This window comes from Jaculus jaculus, chromosome 8, assembly GCF_020740685.1.
Source record: "Jaculus jaculus isolate mJacJac1 chromosome 8, mJacJac1.mat.Y.cur, whole genome shotgun sequence".
NCBI lineage: Eukaryota > Metazoa > Chordata > Mammalia > Rodentia > Dipodidae > Jaculus > Jaculus jaculus.
In genome coordinates this window covers 74,387,210-74,409,168 of record NC_059109.1, presented here as the reverse complement: position 1 = coordinate 74,409,168, position 21,959 = coordinate 74,387,210, and the positions used below count along the sequence as shown (strand labels likewise).

General features: G+C 41.9%; 1 protein-coding gene and 2 pseudogenes across 14 annotated transcripts in view; 1 reads left to right on the top strand and 2 right to left on the bottom strand.

The window, feature by feature from the left end:
• Ep400 (E1A binding protein p400) overlaps positions 1–21,959 on the top strand; it is a 209,566-nt gene that overhangs the window by 31,878 nt on the left and 155,729 nt on the right. For 9 of the 14 annotated variants that reach the window (XM_045156093.1, XM_045156097.1, XM_045156102.1 and 6 more), the window contains exons 2-3: positions 16,654–18,070; positions 19,541–19,651. In XM_045156093.1, the coding sequence (XP_045012028.1) occupies positions 16,688–18,070; positions 19,541–19,651 (1,494 nt within the window). In that variant the 5' untranslated portion in view covers positions 16,654–16,687. The remainder of the gene's footprint in view (positions 1–16,653; positions 18,071–19,540; positions 19,652–21,959) is intronic. The other 5 variants (XM_045156107.1, XM_045156098.1, XM_045156099.1 and 2 more) reach the window with 1 other exon arrangement.
• LOC123462871 lies at positions 3,840–4,329 on the bottom strand (annotated as a pseudogene).
• On the bottom strand, positions 6,570–8,128 carry LOC123462870 (annotated as a pseudogene).

Sequence of the window (21,959 nt, the reverse complement as noted above, 5' to 3'; positions counted from 1 at the left end):
TGTTTTTTTTTTGTTTGTTTTTTTTTTTTAATGGCTTTTCTCCCCTAGGTTGCGTTGTTTCCTATGCCGCTATCTTACCTGGAAGACTCGTGTTTTTTTTTTTTTTTTTTTTTGGGGGTTTTGTTTTTCGAAGTAGGGTTTCACTGTAACTCAAGCAAAACTGCAATTCACTATGTAATCTCAGGGTGGCCTTGAACTCATAGTGATTGTACTGCCTCTGCCTCAGTGCTGGGATTAAAGGTGTGTGCCACCACACTACTTATTTGTTTATTTGTGATTGAGAAAATGGATCCCCCAACTCCTGATACATTCATCACTTTGTGCATCTGGCTTACGTGGCACCAGGGAATCTGAACCTGGATTCTTTGGTTTTGCAGGCAATTACTTAAACCGCTAAGCCATTTCTGTCGCCCAATCACGTGAGTTTTGTTCTTCAGTCCATTTATGTATTTTATTATATTTATTGATTTGTGTTTGTTAAATTATCTCTGCAACTCTGGAATAAAATCTGCCTGCTTAGGGTGAATGTTCTCTTCAGCTTTGTTGGGATTTAAAAAAAACAAACAAACAACAATTATTTAGCTGGGCGTGGTGGCGCACGCCTTTAATCCCAGCACTCAGGAGGCAGAGGTAGGAGGATCGCTGTGAGTTCGAGGCCTCCCTGAGACTACAGAGTGAATTCCAGGTCAGCCTGGGCTAGAGTGAGACCCTACCTTGAAAAACCAAAAAAAAAAAAAAAAATTATTTGACTTCCAGTCAAGGTGGCGTCCACATTAGCTTGGTGTATCTCCCAGAGAAGGAAATATCCTGAGGAGAGAATCAGCCCATTACACCTCACTAGGGCCCCAACTGAAACCAAGAGTTATTGGGGAAATGAGCAAGAGTGATGCTTTCTTGGTGAACCTAGTACCAGCACAAGGGTGAAGGTGATAGACACAAAGAGCACTCAGCTCCTACCGAACCAGATATCCAGAGACATCTAGACTCCCAGAACCTCATCGCTGAATAAACCTAAAATGAACCCATCATGGTCCAGAGGGGGCGGAAAGATTGTTAGAGCCACTTGTTGGGTCATTATGCACAGAGACATTGCCTCTTACCCATAAGTGATGGCTAACCCCACAATGCATGACCCACATTCCCCAATAAGGAGGGTCCCTGCAGTGGGGAAAGGACAGGGAGGAGGTAAACGATGGTACCCACATGGTTGTATACACACTGTGTACATAACTAACAAAAAATTATTTGAGATAGAAGTAGTTAGGGAGGGGGCCAGGGAGAGAAATGGGCCTCTATCCACTGCAAAAGAACTCCAGAAAGATGTACCACCTTGGGCATTTGGCTTATGTGTGTCCTAGGGAATTGAACCTGGGTCCTTAGGCTTCACCACTAAGCAACTCTCCAGCCCTGGGAGATCTTTTGTTCATTTTTTTTTTCTTTTCAATTTTTTTATTAACAACTTACATGACTGCAAACAATATCCCATGGTAATGCCCTCCCTCCCTCTATTTTCTCCCCACTCAATCAGCCTCTTTTATTTTGATGTTATGATCTTTTCCTCCTATTTTCCTCCTATTATGATGGTCTTTGGTCTTGTGTAGGTAGTGTCAGGCACTGTGAGGTCATGGATATCCAGGCCATTTTGTGTCTGCAGGGAGCACGTTGTAAGGAGTTCTACCCTTCCTTTGCCTCTTACATTCTTTCCACCACCTCTTCCGCATTAGACCCTGAGCCTTGGAAGGTGTGATACAGATATTGCAGTGCTGAGCACTCCTGTCACATCTTTCCAGCACCATGATGCCTTCTGAGTCATTCCAAGGTCACTGCCATCTGAAAAGAGAAGATTCTCTACCAAAAGTGAGAGTAGCATTAATATGAGGGTATGAACATTAAGAGAAGTGCTTACTGGGCAGTTTGATAAGCATAGTATATATACATTTAGCCAGACAGCAGCAGGCGTTATACCCCTAGGGCTCATGACTACCCCTGTTGTAGGTTTTCAGTATCTGGGATGTATTCCCTCCCATGGAGCAGACCTCCAGTCCAATTAGAGGGCAGTTGGTTTCTATTATGATAGATGTGCCACTATTGCAGCTGTTGGCTCATTTGGCCTGGCTGGCCAAATATAAGGCTTGCAGTGTCCACTGTTGTGTATCTTTACTGGTGACTTCTCTCTCTCTTCTGAGATTGTTTTATAACTGTTTTGTTCTCAGTGCTAGTTACAGGTCTTTTTATTTATTTATTTATTTATTTTTTCATCCGAAAGCCTGAAAAGTGGCACTCTTTATTAGATGTACCCCAGTAAGGGAGAAGCCCCCCTTGAACAGAATCTTAACACTTCACAATAGGAGGTGAAGGAAGGATCTTCCTCATTTAAGCAGCAGATAATCACCTTCATTTCTTTTTTTTTAATTTTTTTTAATTAAAAATTTTTATTAACATTTTCCATGATTATAAAATATATCCCATGGTAATTCCCTCCCTCCCCACCCCCACACTTTTCCATTTGAAATTCCATTCTCCATCATATTACCTCCCCATTACAATCATTGTAATTACATATATACAATATCAACCTATTAAGTATTTACCTCCCTTCCTTTCTCTACCCTTTATGTCTCCTTTTTACCTTACTGGCCTATGCTACTAAGTATTTTCATTCTCACGCAGAAGCCCACTCATCTGTAGCTAGGATCCACATATGAGAGAGAACATGTGGCGCTTGGCTTTCTGGGCCTGGGTTACCTCACTTAGTATAATACTTTCCAGGTCCATCCATTAGGTTTAAGAATTTATTGTTCTGTTCTTTTACAAAATAGGGTTGGTTCTTCACAATGTGTCTGATCTCAAACTGCTGGACTCAAGCAACTCTCCCATCTCAGTCTTCCTAGGAGCTCAGCGTACAGGCATGTACCATTGTGCCCACCTGTTGTTTCTTCACTTGCTTGTTGCATACCAGAGTTCTCACTTCAGAAGGATAATGACTTAGTGAACTCTCTCATTTGCAGGGGGCACCATAGGAAACAATGAGAAAATATACATTTCTTAAAATATATTATGATTCAAGAGAGTACAGAATGATTCTCCAGTGATCTTAAGTCCCAGTGATACACATCTCTAATCCCAGCACTTGAGAGGCAGAGGTAGGAAGATCACCATGAGTTCATGCCAAGCCAGGGACAGAGTGAGACCCTACCTCTAACAAAACAAAAAAAGACAGGGCTGGAGAGATGGCTTCGCACTTAAAGCACTTGCCTACAAAGCCTAAGGATGCAGGTTTGATTCTCCAGGTCCTATATAAGCCAGACTCACAAGATGGCACATGCATCTGGAAGTTGTTTGCAGTGGCTAGAGACCCTGGCATGCCCATTCTCTTTGTCACTAATTTAAAAAAAAAAGGAAAGGTAGAAAAGAGAAATCAAAAAGGAAAAGGGGAAAAAACAGCGATCTCACATAGCTCAGGCTAACCTGGAACTTTGTAGCAGGTCTTTTTAAATGGTTTATTTCATCTTGTTTTAATTTTTGCAGGTCATATAAATCCAGGAAACCCTCCATTTTTCCCCCTCCCCTCTCCTCCCTTCCCCCTCAGATTGACTCAAACATTTTTATTCTTCTGCAACTACAACTATTTTCCATCTATAATTTTTTTCCTCGAGGTAGGGTTTCACTCCTGCCCAGGCTGACCTGGAATTCACTATGTAGTCTCAAGCTGGCCTTGAACTCTTGGCCAATCCTCCTACCTCTGCTTCCCATTAAAGGTGTGAACCACCATGCCCAGGTACAGCTATTTTTAGGGTAAACAGTAAGTCACTTTAAGAGACATATATGGGGCCCAGGGCTTAGGAGTACCACCATTCTTTGCCCCAAGACACAGGACTAGTGGGCGATTTGCTAGCTGCTGAAGAAAGATTCAGCCAGGAGGTCTTCTCTAGCAAGGCTCTGTAGCATGTGAGGCCCTGCTGGTACACCAGCTCAAAGTCTGAGTTGTTGCCATGATAGGGATCTTCAATAGTTCTATAGTTCTGTGCATCATAGCTTCAAAGTAACTCAATTTTAGCTTTGCATTTTTTAACTTGATTAATTTTTCTATATAGTTTTCTCAGATTGTTTTGATCAGTATCAAATCAAATGTGGCAAAGCCTGCAGTGCTAATGCCATGATTTCTTGGACAGCTCCTGGCCCACATCCAGTCTGAAACAGGATCTCTGTCAGTGGCCCAGCTATTTGAAACATTTGTATCAGTTACTAGATTTTTGGAAACTGCTTCTGTGACCGAAAAATGTTACCCAGCCACACAAATAGCACTGATTTGGGTCCTGCCTCAGCCATCTTACCGGGCTGAGCTCACAGAAACCTGGTTGACACATCCTCACGCAGCACATGTGTACCTCTAGTGTCCCCTTCTCCATATTTTCTTTTTTTTCAAGGTGAGCTCTCACTCTGGTCCAGACTGACTTGGAGTTAACTATGTAGTCTCAGGGTGGCCTGGAACTCACGGGGATCCTCTTATCTCTGCTGGGATTGAAGGCATGTGCCACCACGCCTGGCTTTTTTCTTCCGTATTTTCAAACTTGGTATAGTATATGTTTTTTTTTTTTTTTTTTTTGACATCCGCAGTATTTAATTTGTTTGGATAATAGTTACAGATAAACAGGTACACACCATATACAATTACCAAGGCTTTTTTATACAGTTCATAGTTCAGTACATCAACACTATCATATTTATATTCTATGTACATTAACATCTTCTCTAAAGTCAGTGCATTGTCAACAAGTTTTATACAGAAATTTACAAGGTGAACATAGTTAATAGTTAATTTAATAAATTTTCTGCTAGTTTTTGAATTTAAAAAATTAATTACAACCAATATAACAAACAGATCAAACAACATTAGTAGATTGTGCTACCTGCTTAAATAAAACATCTGTAAGAAAATTATTTAAATCTTCCACTTTCTCATGGGACTTGTCCAGATAGGAATGGGTGTACTTTATATACTGACAGTGCTTCAAGTCCACAGAGAATGCATTTTGTCTGATTTCATTTCATTAAACCATTTAGGCCACTCCTTCATACTTCTGAAAAGGGCCTCAGCTTAGGCTGCTGTTTAAGACAACTTTCCAAATACACTAAGAACTAGGTAGTTACTGGCCTCAGATATCAGAACACAAATGCTTAATTTAAATGCTCAATTATGTTGGTATCTACCCATGAGGAAGGAAGGATAAGAGAATCTGACAACAAATGACAATCAACTTCCAGGGTCTAAATGATTTTTTTTGTTGTTGTTGTTTTGTATTTTAAGGTAGGGTCTCATGGAGCCCAGGCTGACCTGGAACTCACCTAGTAATCCCAAATTGGCCTCGAACTCATAGCCAATTCTACCACCTCTACCTCCTGAGTGCTGGGATTAAACGCGTGTGCTACCATGTCCAGCCTAAATGAATTTTTTAGAAGACCAAAAATAGGTGAAACATTTCCTTTGAATATATATTAAAATACAACACAGGAACAATGCTGCCTAAAATAAATAACATTTATACTTTTGTTCCAGTCTTGAATAATCAGGAAAAGTAAGCAAAGAAACATAGCTTCTGGTGACTAGTGGAACATTGTGGCAGGCAAACAAAACAGAGGCTCACTTCCTAAACCTGTCCATGTCATTAAAATACTTATCAACTATTAATGCTTGGGATGTGTTTCTGTTTTTAAATTTGATATTTTGGAGGAAAATACCCCCAATCAAGTTATAGCCCTTAGAGCCATTAAAATACAAGCAAATTTCTTTGCATGTGTTCTCTCTTTTATAAAAATGCAAAACGAGAAGCAAAACAGAAAGAAACACTAATGGGACCCCATTTGCTTCGATGCCTCTTACCGTCCTAGGAGCTCTGCGCATGGAAAGATGGTGCAGATACTGGCACCTACCAGGCCACACCTGGCAGTGTGTGTTTCTGAGGACACATGACGTGTCCTAAAAGTCAGACACTCTCTCATCAGGAAGGCCTCTTAAACTGGATTTCCTTCACAGGATGCTTTTTTTCTCCTGGGTCTTCCAACCAAGACCCTGGGTAGAAGGCACAGAGTTTTTCAGAGACCTTTCTTTTAGATTCACCACTGTCTACTGTCACCAATGACCAGCTGGGTCTCAAACCAAACACAACAAGAACAAAAAGCAAAAATGACATAGAAAGAGTGGGGAAATAGTTAAAAAAAAATCCGTGTCCATACCATAAGACTCATTTGTACACCTTCGTGATCTTGCTTTCTCCATCTTGTCAACAGAATGGATTAAAACTTCAGGAAAAAGGAGGTAACATACCATGTCGTTCCCCAGACAGCACTACATTTTTTTTTTTTTTTTTTTTTTTTAACTTTGACTCCAAGGAAGGCCTTAGTATTTTGTTATAATTACTGGTAAACTCTATACTCACTACAGGTTTGTTCATATCTAAACAAGCACAATTTAATTCTTATTTGGTCCCAGATAGTTGGTGCCAAACCCTTTTGTTTACAGGCTAATGGTAGGATCTGTCTGAAAGTTCTCTATAGGAGAGCTCGTGAGAGACTTCAAAACAAAATTATTACTACTCTTCAAGTTGCCTGATACTTTAATTAGGATTTTTATTTTGTGCTTCAGGTCACAGGATAAAGTAACTATATTTAGCCTGCCTTTCAAAGACACTTTTGCCAAATGTCTGCTACAAGGAGTCCTGTCCCTCACCAGCAGCCTAGCAGCCAGAGCAGTAGCTTTACTGTAACACGCAGTACTTTTTGTAATCTGACTCGAAGTCTTCATCCATGCTGCTTGTGTCTGCCATTTTTTTGCCATCGATCTTTGGCAGAAATTGTGCATAGTCTATCCCCTGCTGCTCATAGAAGAGAATGTAGGCAGAGTCGGTATCAATTTCATCTGGGTGAAGTTCCTTACAGCTGCTGTCATTGTAACAGCACCACTTGCAGTTGGGGTTTTTGGCATAAGTGACGTAATGGCCCCCACCCAGAATTCCTGAATGGCACGAAATTGCATACAGATTATAAATAGGGTTAATATGAACATCTCTTTGGTCATCAGTACTGTCTTCTTCACTATGGTTTCTAAGCTGACCGTTGCTATAGCCATTGCCACATGTCTCTTGCTCATAAAGAAATCCATTGGCCAAAGTGACTTCATGGTCCAGTGGGGTGACCAGCTCAGGTTAGCTGCCTCCCAGGATGTGCCCTCGGCTCAAGGTATCAGCTCACCAATCTGCCCAGCACCATTCTCTTTTCCGGCATCCAAATTCTCACTACTTGACAATTTATTTTTGCTGCCAATCTGAGGCAGCTGGCGCCTGCCTTTGCTCCTCCCCAAAGTCCGTGGGCTGCTGTTCGGACTGCTATTTTTGCTAGAGGGACGGCTGGCTCTACTTTTTCCTGATGAAGAAGGTGAACCTTTTGGGCTGCCGGTGATGTTTGCGCTGAGTGAAGACGGGCTCTTGCTCAGCAGCACATCCTCTTCCCCTGCTGAGCTCTGGCCATCCAGTTTCTTCACTTCTCCAGTTGGAATCCTTGGCTCAGAGATGTCATCCCCCTGGGGTGTGAATGGTTTATGCTGGCAGAGAGCTGGGTCTCTTGGTACCAAAAAAGCACTAGGGTCAAAGCTTTCACGAGGATATTTAACAATTTTCTGTGATTTTATCCACCGCCCATTTACAAATTGAAATCGTTTAAGGTGAATAATCAGAATGGGGGGAAGCCTCCAGAGATCCAGCTTCTTGGTTGCCAAGCAATGAGTCTTACACTTGGAACAGTAGTACATCTCATTTTCCCCTAACTCCTCTTCACTGGTGAAGGCACGGAGACAGCTGTCCAGGTTGATGGGCTCAGCCTGTGCTCGCCGACTCTGCTCCATGCTCTCATGCTCCTCTACAACTCGTTCCTGTGATGTTTGGTAGTGGAGGTGAAGGGCTGTGGGATCCCAATCCACAGCAACATAGGCATTCCCAATGAAAGCTCTGTCTTCTGCACAATCAATTTTACAACCTCTGCAAAATCTATACCACGGGCACCAAGCACAGGAATTCCCATCTTTATGCACAACTCGCAGAGTGAACGGATATTGATAGCCCATGCTGTCATCACAGGAGTATATGTTTTTAAAGTATGTCCTTACGAATTTTTGAATTTCATTGGTATCTGTTGTAATGGTGCTTTTTTCATGTCTAAATTAGTGAATTTGTGTCTCTTGGTCAGAAGGGTTTATCAATTTTGCTTATCATTTGAAAGAACCAACTCTGCTTCATTGATTCTTCGTATCTCTTTTTAATTTTAATTTAATTTTAATTTAATTTTAATTCATTAATTTCCACCTGGATCTTCATTATTTCTTCCTAATAGTTTTTGGTTTGCCTTGTTCTGTTTCCAAGGCCTAAGGTTCAAGTTGTTTACTTGAGTTTCTTTTTTAAAAATATTTTTTATTTTTATTTATTTATTTAAGATGGGGGAAGGGAGAGGGAGATTGGGTGCTCCAGGGCCTCCAGCCACTGCAAACAAACTTCAGATGCATGTATCACCTTGTGCATCTGGCCTCCGTGGGTCTTTGGGAATTGAACCTAGGTCCTTCGGCTTTGCAGCAAGAGCCTTAACTGCTAAGCCATCTCTCCAGCCCTTGAATTTCTTAATATAGGCACTTGGAGCTATAAATTTCCTTCTTAGGACTACTTTCCCATAGGTTTTGGTATACTTATTAATATCATTTGATTCTATGAATTTTTTGATTCCCTTCTTGATTTCTTCAATAATCCATTCATAGTTAAATAGTATACTGTCTAGTCTCCCTGATTTTGTGTATGCTGTATAGTTACTCTTGCTGTTGATTTGTAGTTTAATTCCATTGGGATCAGATAGAGTATAAGGAATTATTTCAGTTTTACTCTATTAAGATTTGCTTTGTGTCCCAATATATGGTCCATTTTAGAGAATGTTCTATGTTCTGAAAAGAATATGTATCCTGCAGCATTTAAATGGAATATTAAATGGGTATTTGTTAGGTCTACTTGTTCTTTGACCTCATTTAATCCAGATGCTTCTCTGTTTATTTTTTGCCAGGATGACCTGTCAGTTGATGAGAGTGGGGTATTGAAGTCATCCACTACAACTGTGTTTGGTGTTATCTGTGACTAAGTCTAGTAGTATGTGTTTGATGAATTTGGGAGCACCCATGTTAAGTATGTATATGTTTAGAATTGTAATGTCCTCTTGTTGAATTTTTCCTTTAATCAATATAAAGTGATATTTTTTTAATATTTCCTAAATAATGTTGGTTTAAAGTCTATCTTGTCAGATATTAGGATAGCACCACCTGCTTGTTTCTTAAGCCCATTTCTTAAAATATTATTTTCCATCCTTTCACCATATGAAAACGTCCCTTTATGGAGAGGTGAGTAGTTTCTTGGAGTCAACAAACAGAAGGATCCTGCGTTTAATCCAGTCTCCAAATCTTTGTCTTTTGGTTAGGCCATTGAGGCCTATTGATATTAAAAGTTATTATTGAGGGCTGAAGAGATAGCTTAGTGGTTAAGGTGCTTGTCTGTGAAGCCCAAGAATTCGTGTTTGAATTTTTCAGATACCTTGTATATCCAGCTGTAACAGTGACACAAGTGTGCAATGCCCATATACCCATGAGGGAGCACACAGGTCTGGAGTTCGAATGTTCACAGCTGCTGAAAGGCCCTGGCATGTTCATTCTCTCTCTCTGTCTCTTTCTCAAAAAATAAGAAATAAAAAAAAATGTCGGGCTGGAGAGATGGCTTAGCGGTTAAGTGCTTGCCTGTGAAGCCTAAGGACCCCGGTTCGAGGCTCAGTTCCCCAGGTCCCACATTAGCCAGATGCACAAGGGGCACATGCGCCTGGAGTTCGTTTGCATAGGCTGGAAGCCCTGGTGTGCCCATTCTCTCTCTCTCCCTCTATCTGTCTCTCTGTGTCTGTCGCTCTCAAATAAATAAATAAAAAATTTAAAAAAAAATGTCATTGAGCCAGGCGTGGTGGCTCATGCTTTTAATCCTAGCACTTGGGAGGCAGAGGTAGGAGGATTAGTGTGAGTTCAAGGCCACCCTGAGACTACAGAGTGAATTCTAGGTCAGCCTGGGCTAGAGTAATACTGTACCTTGAAAAACCAAAAATAGTTTTAAAAAGTTATTCAGGGCTGGGTGTGGTGGTGCACGCCTTTAATCACAGCACTTGGGAGGCAGAGGTAGGAGGATTGCTGAGAGTTCGAGGCCACCCTGAGACTACATAGTGAACTCCAGATCAGCCTGAGCCAGAGTGAGACCCTACCTCAAAAAACAAAAAACAAAAAAATGTTATTCAGAGGTGTATATTTATTTTGGCATTCTTTTTTCCCTTTACTCTCTTGTAGTAACTATTATTTGAATATGGTTTACTTTTTCCTGCTTTCTCATGTTTGTGTTTTGTTTCCTGTCATTGTGAAGGTTTCCTTCAAGTATTTTCTGTAGAGTGGACATATATTCCTTTTAGCCTATTTTCATTGTGGAAAGTCCTTATTTCTCTGCCAATTATGATGGATAGCTTTGCTGGATATAGTGATCTTGGTTGACAGTTGTCTTCCAGAACTTAGAATATATCATTCCAAGACCTTTTGACTTTTAAAGTTTGTGTTGAGTAATCTGCTGTTGTCTTTCTGGGCTTGCCTTTATAGGTGATTTGATGCTTCTGTCTTAATGCTTTCAATATATTTTGTTTGTGTGTTTAGTAATTTATGGCGAGGAAAGGTTCTTTCCTTTTTTTTTTTTTTTTGAGGTAGGGTTTCACTCTAGCCCAGGCTGACCTGGAATTCACTATGTGGTCTTAGGATGGCCTTGAACTCACAGTGCTTCTCTTACTTATGTCTCCCAAGTGCTGGGATAAAGGCATGTGTCACCATGCCTTTATCCCAGCCTCTTTCCTATATATGTTTTTTCCTGTTTGGTACTGTAAATGTCTCCTGTGTCTGTATTGGCATCTCTTTCTGTTTGGGGGAAATTTGCTTCTATGGTTTTGTTGGAAACAACTTTTTTTGTCAGGCATTTCATCTAATTTTTTTTTTTTTTGGTCAGGCATTTCATCTAAATCAGTCTCACTGGAGGTCATTTCTGATGGATTATATATTTTTTTAATTTTTTATTTATTTGAGAGAGACAGAAATAGAGAGAAAGAGGCAGAGCCTTTTGGGCTATCCCAGTAGTCATTGTCATCTGATAAGAGAAGCTTCTCTAACCAGAAGTGAGAGTAGCATTAATATATGAATATGAGCATTAAGTGTAGTGTTTTGTGGCAATTTGGTGAGAATAATATATGCATTTATCCATATTAAGATCATGCTTTATACCCCTAAGGCATATGGCCTCCCCTGCCATGAGCTTTTGATTAGGTTTTCAGTACCAGGCATGTATTCTCTCCCATAGAGTGGGCCTTCAGTCTAATTAGAGAGCAGTTGGTTTCCCTTACAGCATACATGCCATTATTGCACTTGTTCGGTCATTTGGCCTGTGTGGCCAAACTTCAGGCTTCCAGTGTCTACTGTTTTCACCACTGATGACTTCTGTCTCTTATAGGGCTGCATACAGTACAACTTTTTCCACCTTTCAGTTGGCTTGTCTACAGGGAGAAGTTTTTTTGCTCAGCACCAGCTTGATTTCTCAGTGACTTTGCTGCTCAGGCATGTGGAGTCTTCAGCAATAGAGCCTTACCTCTGTTTCTCAAGGGAAATCAAGGGCCTTGGCAATAGCCTGTAATGTTTTGGAGGCAACAGGGATCTCCCTGGCCAACAATTCAATGGAAGGTATCCCATCCCTGGCACTGAAAATTTTCTAGTAACAATTTATGGCTCCTGGATGTGCCATTATCCAAAAAAGTAGGCTTTTATATGTCTTATTCAGAGTATCTTTAGTTTTGATTAATTCCCCACCCCACCTTTCTTTTACACAGTCTTCCCCTGGCCTTGCTTAGGCCTTTACCCTCCGTAATCTGTTCTGCTTGCATACATACAGTACCATTCCCTTAAGCCTGAAGTGCCTGGTGTGGCCCTTATATTACTCCCAGAGTAACAAAAGTGCCCTAAGTGTTGGATTTGCTTGCTATGCAGATGTTCTAGTAAACTGGATTGAGCAAAATACAGGCAACTTCTAAAATCCAACTGAGTAATATACTCTCAAAACCATTTATGTAAGTGTGGGGATTAAACAAATAGATAATCTAATAAAGCCAAAGTCTCTTAAGGGGTGTGTGGGAACTCACAGCGATCCTCCTCCCTCTGCTTCCTAAGTGGTGGGATTAAAGGCATGCACCACCATGCCTGGCTTCTGTTTAAGCTTTTTTGTTTTGATTTGTTTTGTTTTTGGTTCTTTGAGGTAGGGTCTTACTCTAACTCAGGCTGACCTGGAATTCACTGTGTAGTCTCAGGGTGGCTTCGAACCTCTGCCTCCCAACTGCTGGGATTAAATGTGTGTGCCACCACACCTGGCTGTTTAAGCTTTTTAATACAGGTTTTAACTCCCCTTGGTAGAGGTAATTATTAAAAATATTTGATTTATTTGAGACAGAGAGATAGCAGGAGGGAGAGGGAGAGAATGGGCATGCCAGGGCATCAGGCCACTGCAAACAAACTCCTGATCCATGTGCCATGTGCATCTGGCTTACATGGGTCCTGGGGAATTGAACCTGGGTCCTTTGGCTTTGCAGACAAGTGCCTTAAATGCCAAGCCACCTCTCCAGACCCCCCCCCCCTCCTTTTTGAGGCAGATCTCACTCTAGCCCAGGCTGGTTTGAAACTCACACTAGTTCAGGGTGACCTCAAACTAAAGTTAATACTAATGCCTCAGGCCTCTTGAGTTCTGAGATTAAAGTTATGTACCATCAAGACTGGCTAGAGTGAATTGTTTTTGGTATTTATCAAGTGACTTCTTTTGGGAAGTGGAAAGGGTCCATGAGTGTGGGTTCTCATGGAGAGAGAGCAGAAAGCATTTTAAAAAATTATTTTATTTGCCAGCACTTAGGTAGATAGGAGACAAAGAGAATAGGCATGCCAGGGGCTCTTGCTGCTGCACACAAACTCCATATGTCACTTTGCACATCTGGCTTTACGTGGGTACTAGAAAATTAAACCCAGGTAGTCAGGCTTTGCTACAAACGCCTTTAACTGCTGAGCCATCTCTCTAGCTCCACAAAAAGCACTTGTGAGTTCTGGAGAGTGATGGTGCACTTGGGTGATGGAGAGGTTTATTGTGGCTAGGCCTGTGGTAATTGGGGTGATGTAAGTCCAGGCCTCCTGATAGTTCTGCCACTGCTTTGCTGTTGGGGTTTGATCCGTTAGTCTGGTCCCAGCCCTCACTCTGCTATCTTTGCATAAGATGGAGACGTGGTGGTATTTCTCAGGCACCTTCAACACCAGTTGTGTGTGTAGGAACATGGTTCACTAATCAGGTGAGTCTTTTTCTTTTCTTTTCTTTTTAAAGAATTATTTTTATTTATTTATAATTCGTTAGAGAGAGAGAGAGAATGGCCAGTGCAAATGAACTCCAGATGCATGTGCCACCATATGCATCTGGCTTACGTGGGACCTGGAAAATTGAACCTGGGTCCTTAGGCTTCTCAGGCAAGCACCTTAACTGCTAAGCTATCTCCCCAGTCCCTTGCTTTTTTTGAGGGATGGTCTCATTCTAGCCCAGGCTGACCAAGAATTCAGTATGTAGTCTCAGGGTGGCCTGAAAGTCACAGTCATTCTCCCACCTCTGCCTCCAGAATGCTGGGATTAAAGGTGTGTGCCACCACATCCTGCGGTGAGCCTTTCTTTCTTAACCTTGTTGGGCTGTCAATTTCACCTATTAATGGCTTTCAGTTGGTGTGACATATCTGTGTCAGCATCTAGGTTTGTAGAGGTTGAATTATAATTTGAGTTTAGACTGAGTTAAGATGGTTCATTAGGGGTATGAAAATCAAAATCACAGTGAGGTTGGCTGTTATAAAAAAGATAATAACTGCTGGGAAGGCTGTAGAGAAAATGAAGCTCTGATAACACTGTTGGGTGTACTAAATACCACCACTGTGGACCAAAAATGGAGTTTTATTATAAAACTAAAAATAGAACTGTTGTACAGCTCAGTAATCCCACTCCTGGGTATATGCCTCCAGCTGCTGCAAATTAACTCTAAATGCATGTGCCATTTTCTGCATCTGGCTCTACATGTGTACTGGGGATTCAAACCTGGGTGTTGGCCTTTGCAGGCAAGTGCCTTAACTGCCGAGCCATCTCTCCAGCCCTCTATAACTTGAATATAAGTTCACTGAAGTCAGAAATCTTGCCTAAAAAATTGAGGTATAGTAATTTTCATACAGTAAAAAGTTCATGAAGTTTATTTATTTTTTTTGGTTTTTTGAGGTAGGGTCTCACTCTAGCCCAGGCTGACTTGGAATTCACTATGGAGTCTCAGGGTGGCCTCAAACTCACGGCAATATTCCTACCTCTGCCTCCCAAGTGCTGGGATTAAAGGTATATGCCACCATGCCCGACAAGTTAATGAATTTTGGATGAACTTGTTCTGTCCTAACCATCATTACAAATCTAGCCCTACCCCTAGATTCCTCATGCTTTTTTCTCATTCTGGCTCCCTGCATTCAGTCTTTGTCACTTCTGAAGTAACCTCTGGCTGTGTGGGTTTTGCCTTTTCTAGATTGTCTGTCAGTAAGTGATCCACATCTTGCACTCAGGATTTGCCTGTGCTGTTGGGAGTGTCTAGCATCTTCTTTATTGCTGAGTTGCTGTCACTCTTTGTGTGCCTCTACCATGGTTTGTCTGTCTGTTCAGGCAAAGGATAGTATTAACCTTTTGATATGTTTCCATGGATTATTACTAATACATGTATGTTGGTTTTATTTATTTACTTTATTTATTTACTTTTAATTTATTTATGTGAGAGACAGAACGGGGGTTGGGATGCAGGTAGAGAGAATGGGTGCACCAGAGCCTCCAGCTACTGCAAATGAATTCCAGACACATGCGGCACCTGGTACATCTGGCTTATGTGGGTACTGGGGGAATCTAACCTGGGTCCTTAGGCTGTACAGTCAAATGCTTTAACCATTAAGCCATCTCTCCAGCCATGTATGTATGTATATATGTATGTATGTATGTGTGTGTGTGTATGTGTGTATATATATGTATGTATGTATGTATGTATGTATGTATAGTGTGGGTGAGTTGTATATGTGGCGTGGTGTATTATGTGGTGCGTGCAACATGCATGTGCAGATCCATATGGACATACAGAGGCCAGAGGAGAGCTTTGGGTGCTCTTCTGTACATTACTTTTATGTACAGAAACTGAAGAGTACATTTAAAAAATATTTTATTTATTTATTTGTTTATTTGAGAGAGAGAGAGGAAGAGGCAGATAGAGAGAAAGAAAGAATGGGCACACCAGGGCCTCTAGCCACTACAAATGAACTCCAGATGCATGTGCTCCTTTGTGCATCTGTTTATTTGGGTCCTGGAGAATCGAACTGGGATCCCTAGGTTTTGCAGGCAAACACCTTAACTGCTAAGCCATTTCCCTAGCCCTGAAGAGTACATTTAACCCAATTTAGTGGGAGATTCTGTAGTAGCTTGACAATGCAAGTTATAGATTGTATATCCACAGCATTGCCTCCCCAGTAATGACAAATCTCATCATATGTGTCATTGTAACCGGCTTGAGTTCTTTTGTCTTCTGAGTTTTACCTGTGTGAAGGCACTGGTGGTTCATGGCTTCATGTGGTTTAGCTGTCTCAGCCTGGTCTTCCCTTTTGATAATTCAGAAGGGGACCCCTGTGGCAGACAGGAAGATCGCTCAATAGGATGCATATCATGGGTAGTCTCCACTGGATGAGTCATCTTCACCTTCACCCAGGTGGTAACAGTACTGACTGCTACTCAGGGGGACTTGTGATCTCCTAGTGGGAATGTCCCCTTTGCCAGCAGCTACCTTGCCTAGGTCAACATGCTGTAACTCCTGTTTCATCTCTAATCTGTTCTTGGAAACCATCTGCTGCTTGGCATACGATGCTTGAGTGAAATGGTGAATCTCAGGAGTGCTTTTAGTCACTTAGAAAAGAGCAAGATGATTTTGGGGTGGGTGTTTTGGGCAATGAATTAGACCGTAGGTGTTTCTCAAACAGGATTTACCAGTTTCTTTGGCCTTCTTGCCAAGGAGCCCCTCTTCCCTTAGTTTCTTGGTTTCTTTCAGCATTATGTGGCTGGAGTGGAAATGGAAGTTATGGGTAATAGGTAAACAGCCAACTGTGTATTGTTTGATATGAGGAAGTAATAAGTGCTGTTAGCTGGGTTCATACCTTTAATCACAGTACTCTGGAGACTGAGGTAGGAAGATTGCAGTGAGTTTGAGGCCAGCTTGAGGCTATAGTGTGAGTTCTAGGTCAGTTGGACTAGATTGAAACATTGACCCAAACAACAACAAAAAAAACCTGTTGGTTAAATCAGATGCCAGAGTGAACATATGTTAGATAGAGTATCTTTTTTTAAAAAAGAGTATCTTTTTAGTACTACTAAATGGTAATTGTACTAAGTAGTAATCAAGTGATACATTCCAGTAACTTGATTTCATTTCGATTTTCTAGGAAAACATTACGTTGGATAGAAAAAGAAGTGATAATGCACCATGGCAGTGGCCCTCAGAATGTCCAGCATCAGCTGCAAAGGTCTAGGTCCTTCACAGGCAGTGAAGAGGAGCAGCCAGCCCATCCCAATCTGCCCTCTTCCCCCGCCGCACCTTTCGCTCCATCAGCCAGCCCATCTGCGCCCCAGTCCCCTGGGTACCAGATACAGCAGCTGATGAGCAGGAGTCCTGTGGCTGGGCAGAATGTGAATATCACACTGCAGAATGTTGGTCCTGTCGTGGGAGGAAACCAGCAAATCACACTGGCCCCTTTGCCTCTGCCTAATCCCACCTCTCCAGGTTTTCAGTTTGGTACACAGCAGAGGCGGTTTGAGCATGGCTCTCCATCGTACATTCAAGTTACTTCTCCCTTGTCCCAGCAGGTTCAGACACAAAGCCCCACACAGCCCAGCCCTGGGCCAGGGCAAGCTCTGCAGAGTGTGCGTGCAGGGGCTCCAGGCCCTGGGCTGGGTATCTGCAGCAGCAGTCCCACTGGAGGTTTTGTGGATGCCAGTGTGCTTGTGAGGCAGATCAGTTTGAGCCCTTCTAGTGGTGGGCACTTTGTTTTTCAGGAGGCACCAAGCCTCACCCAGATGGCTCAGGGAGCCCAGGTTCAACTGCAGCATGCTGGAACTCCCATCACGGTCCGAGAACGAAGACTGTCCCAACCTCACACACAGTCAGGGGGCACTATCCACCATCTGGGGCCTCAGAGCCCTGCAGCCGCAGGAGGCACTGGATTGCAGCCTTTGGCTAGCCCCAGCCACATTACCACATCCAGCCTGCCACCCCAGATCAGCAGTATCATCCAGGGCCAATTGATCCAGCAGCAGCAGCAGCAGCAGCAGCAGCAGCAGCAGCAGCAGCAGCAGCAGCAGCAACATCAGGCGCTCCAGGCACAGCCACTGAACAGACCGCTGGGGTTTGAGAGGACTCCTGGTATGCTACTCTCTGGTGTTGGAGGGCCCTCAGCATTTGGGATGACATCCCCACCACCACCCACCAGCCCTTCCAGAACTGCCATGCCCCCAGGCCTTTCCACCCTTTCCCTCTCATCTGTGGGGAGCTCAGGGATGAAGAAGGCTCCTAAGAAGTTGGAGGAGATCCCCCCAGCCTCCCAGGAGATGGCACAGATGAGGAAGCAGTGCCTAGACTATCACTATAAGGAGATGGAGGCACTCAAAGAAGTCTTCAAGGAGTATCTGATCGAATTGTTCTTCCTGCAACATCTTCAAGGAAACATGATGGATTTCCTGGCCTTTAAGAAGAAGCATTATGCTCCTTTGCAAGCATATCTTAGGCAAAACGATTTAGATGTTGAAGAAGAGGAGGAAGAAGAGGAGGAGGAGGAAGAAAAATCTGAGGTTATCAATGATGAGGTGAGAAATAACTTGAAGATCTGTATGAAGCAAAGTACAGTGTATATCACAGTGAATGGATGTTGTAAAGGCTTGGTGTCACAAGGATCTGAGTGAAGCAGGAAGAGCATTTCCTCCTTATGGAGAGGTAGAGCAGTTTCAGCACAGTTGTGTGGGGAGAAAGTTGTAGGACTGTTACTTTCTCAGAATTGAGTGTTGTCACGAAAACCAGGGCCCATCAGACAGAGCTCAGCTAGCTTCTTCACTGTGTCTGGTATTGTGGTCCTTGGCCAACATTGATGTTGGCCCTGCTGCAGACTACAGGGCAGGTTTTCCTAGAGCAGTAAAGTTTAGCACTTCTCCCCTGGTTTTCTGATTTTGGTGCACTTATGTAGACCTGTTCATAAAATCGTGGTTTTGAAATAAGGTTTTTAAGTTACTAGCCATAATTAGAAATCAGTAGGTTTATTTGGAATCTTCATAATTAAAGTGCAGGTACTGTGTCAAACAACTAAGATTTTTTTTTTTTTTTCAGTTTTAGATATAGTCTTAGAGTTGATAAATTTTAAACTCACACTACAAACATGGAGTGATATTTAAGATAGAACCTTTTGTAGATAGTTTACTTTTTGGGTTCCCAGAATGCTACACAGTAAACCTGACAACACAGTGTTCCTGAAAATTCTCTTAGGTGTGCTTCCTTTACACTGGGGTCTTAGCGACCTATACCGTGATGCACTGTGTTTTGTGCCTTTGTCTCGTGTAGTGTTCACTATGTTGGTGGAGCTTATTTTGTTTTCTCATACAGCTAAATTTAAACCACCGTCAGCCCTTTGGCAAAGAAATCTGCATTGGGTGAACAAAAGTTTGTCTCTGCTCCAGTCTTTTAACTGGCATCTGTGGATGTATCTGTGTAGTTTGGCCATCTGTGTCTTCTTCAAACCTGCTCTAAGATGGGCCATTTTAGTTTTTCAGAAGGTCTCGGTAATTATTTTGAGGACCTTATTGCTAGTGCCATTGGCCAATGATATTCAGTTCTTTGTGTTTGTTACCAATGTTGTCTGTGAGCTGAGCCCCTTTATCTGTATTTAGAGAAGCACACACACCCCCTCACAGCTTCTGCTGAAGACCTTTGCTGTATGACCCCTTGTGGTACATTACAGGGTGCTTTATTTAGATGTGCAATTTGCTCAAGGAGCCAGCCCTAGGGTCCCATTAGTTGAATCTGCCTGCCACTCCTACTTTAGGGTTTGAAGTTGCAGAATCTAGGTTGTTGCCTGTGATCTAGACTGGAGCTCTGAAGATTGGTAGCTGTTAAATTGTTATACTGTGACTCTTTATCAGTCAGTTCAGTGTCCTTTTATAGGATGTGATGTAAAAACATTCCTCTTTTAAACACCTAAATTAGTGAGCTATCAGCAATGAAATTCTAACAGTTTTGAGTAGTCTTAAAAATTATTTTGCCTTTTTTTCTCAAAATATTTCTCTCAGGTAAAGGTTGTGACAGGCAAGGATGGGCAGACTGGGACTCCCGTTGCTATAGCAACCCAGCTTCCGCCAAATGTTTCTGCTGCTTTTTCATCCCAGCAGCAACCGTTTCAGGTACTTTTTGATGGTTCTAAATTGTAGTCTCATCCCAAACATTTCCTTCATCCAGATATTTTAACCTTCAATTTACTATTTGCTCTTCAGCATTTTTTTTTTTCCAGAGCCCATTCCTTATTTTGAAAAGTAAAACTCTGAAATTCAGTTGCATGAGTGAATGACAACACAGACCTTACTGCATTATTTTCTGTGTACCTGCAATGTGGTAGTAGCATTTAGTGTGCATGTCATCCAATATTCAAAGTGCTTTTGATTGTATACTTAGGATTCCTGTGTGCTGTGTTTTAATGTTTGTTCTTTTTTGTCTTTTACCTGTATTTTGAAAACAGTGCAATACAGAACAAGTGAAAAGTCTTGGACAGGTGATAATTTAGTATTTTCCTTTACTGGATAAAATACTGGTGTGAATCACCTTGAGATCATCAGGTTTGAGGCTTCTGAGTGGAGGAGAAGTGAATGCAGTAGTAATAACAAGATTCACACACATGCCAAAAATCTTTGAGCTTTGGAGGAGATTGCTGGGTTCTGCAAGCATTTTTGTCCTTGGTGATATTTATGTATTGTAAAATTATGATATAATTTCAAATACATGACAGTTGCTATGCAGGGTTGGAGAGATGGCTTAGCAGTTAAGGCCTGCGAAGCCTAAGGACCCCAGTTGGATTCTCCAATCCCCACATAAACCAGATGCACCAGGGGGCACATATGTCTGGAGCTCGTTTACAGTGTCTGGGGGCCCTGGCCTCTCTCCCTCCCTCCCTCCTTCCCTCCCTCTAACTGACTAACTAAATAAGTAAAAACTTTTTTAAAAAGTTGCTATGTAAAAAGCCTTTTCCTTTGTTTTTTTTTTTTTGTTTTTTGTTTTTTGTTTTTTGAGTTAGTGTTTTGCTATAACCCAGACTGACCAGGAATTCACTATGTAGTCTTAGGGTGGCCTGAGCTCACGGTGATCCTCCTACCTGTGCCTCTTGAGTGCTGGGATTAAAGTTGTATGCCAACACACTCAGCTCTTCCTCCCTCCCCCCAGGTAGGGTCTTGTCTAGCCCAGGCAGGCCTCCAGCTCACAGTGATCTACCTACCTCTGCCTCCAGAGTACTGGGATTAAAGGCATAAGCCACCGGCTTCTTTGATTGATTGATTGATTGATTGATTGATTGATTGATTCCTTCCTTCCTTCCTTCCTTCCTTCCTTCCTTCCTTCCTTCCTTCCTCCTTCCTTCCTTCTTCCCTTTCTTCCCTTTCTTCCCTTTCTTCCCTTTCTTCCCTGCCTGCCTTTCTTTCTTTCTTTCTTCCTTCCTTCCTTTCTTTCTTTCTTTCTTTCTTTCTTTCTTTCTTTCTTTCTTTCTTTCTTTCTTTCTTTCTTTCTTTCCTTCTTTCCTTCTTTCCTTCTTTCCTTCTTTCCTTCTTTCCTTCTTTCCTTCTTTCTTTCTTGGTAGGGTTCCCCTCTAGTCCAAGCTGACCTGGAATTCACTATGTAATCCCAGGGCGGCATCTTACTCAGAGCTGTTCTCCTACCTCTGCCTTCGGAGTGGCTGGGATTTAAGGTTACCATACCTGGCTTCCTTTGATTCTTTTGATTAACCAGTGTTAGCTTGCCCATTTACATTTTCATTCTCATGTACATGCAGCACTATATTATATCATGCCCCTTATCCCTAAACACCTCCCTGGTAATAGTTCAGGGTAGATCTTCAGTAGTGTGGCACTATTATTTGATCCACAGTTAAAGTCAGATTTCATCTCTTTTCATGAAGCAGACCTTTACAGCTTTCCTCTAGTCCAGAACCCCATTCAGTATAGCTTCTCCTTTTCATGCCTCTCAGGCCTTCTTTAATTGGGGCTGGTTTCTTGTGTTTTTTTTTTTTTTTTTTGGTGACCTTTATTTTTCAGTACAGTTATTTTTTGTGGAATGTTTTACAGTGTGGCATGGCCTGGTATTTCCTTGTATCTAGTTCAGGTCATGTATTTTTGAGAAGAATGACATAGAGTGACAGTGTATTCATCTCAGTCATGAGGCCATGATGTCACTTTGTTCCATAAGTTGTGGTGTTAACTTTGAGCTCCTGGTTAAGGTAATGCCTACCATGTATGTTTAGTAGGTAATTATTTTTCCTTTTGATAAGTTATGTGAACCTGTTACTACTATAAATATCCTACAGTGGACTATTTCTATTCTTTTTTAAAAATTTATTTATTTTTTATTATTATTAAACATTTTTTTTTAATTTATGAGAGAGGGAGAGATTGGGCACACCAGGGCCTGTAGCCCCTGCAAATGAACTCCAGATACATGTGCCCCCTTGTG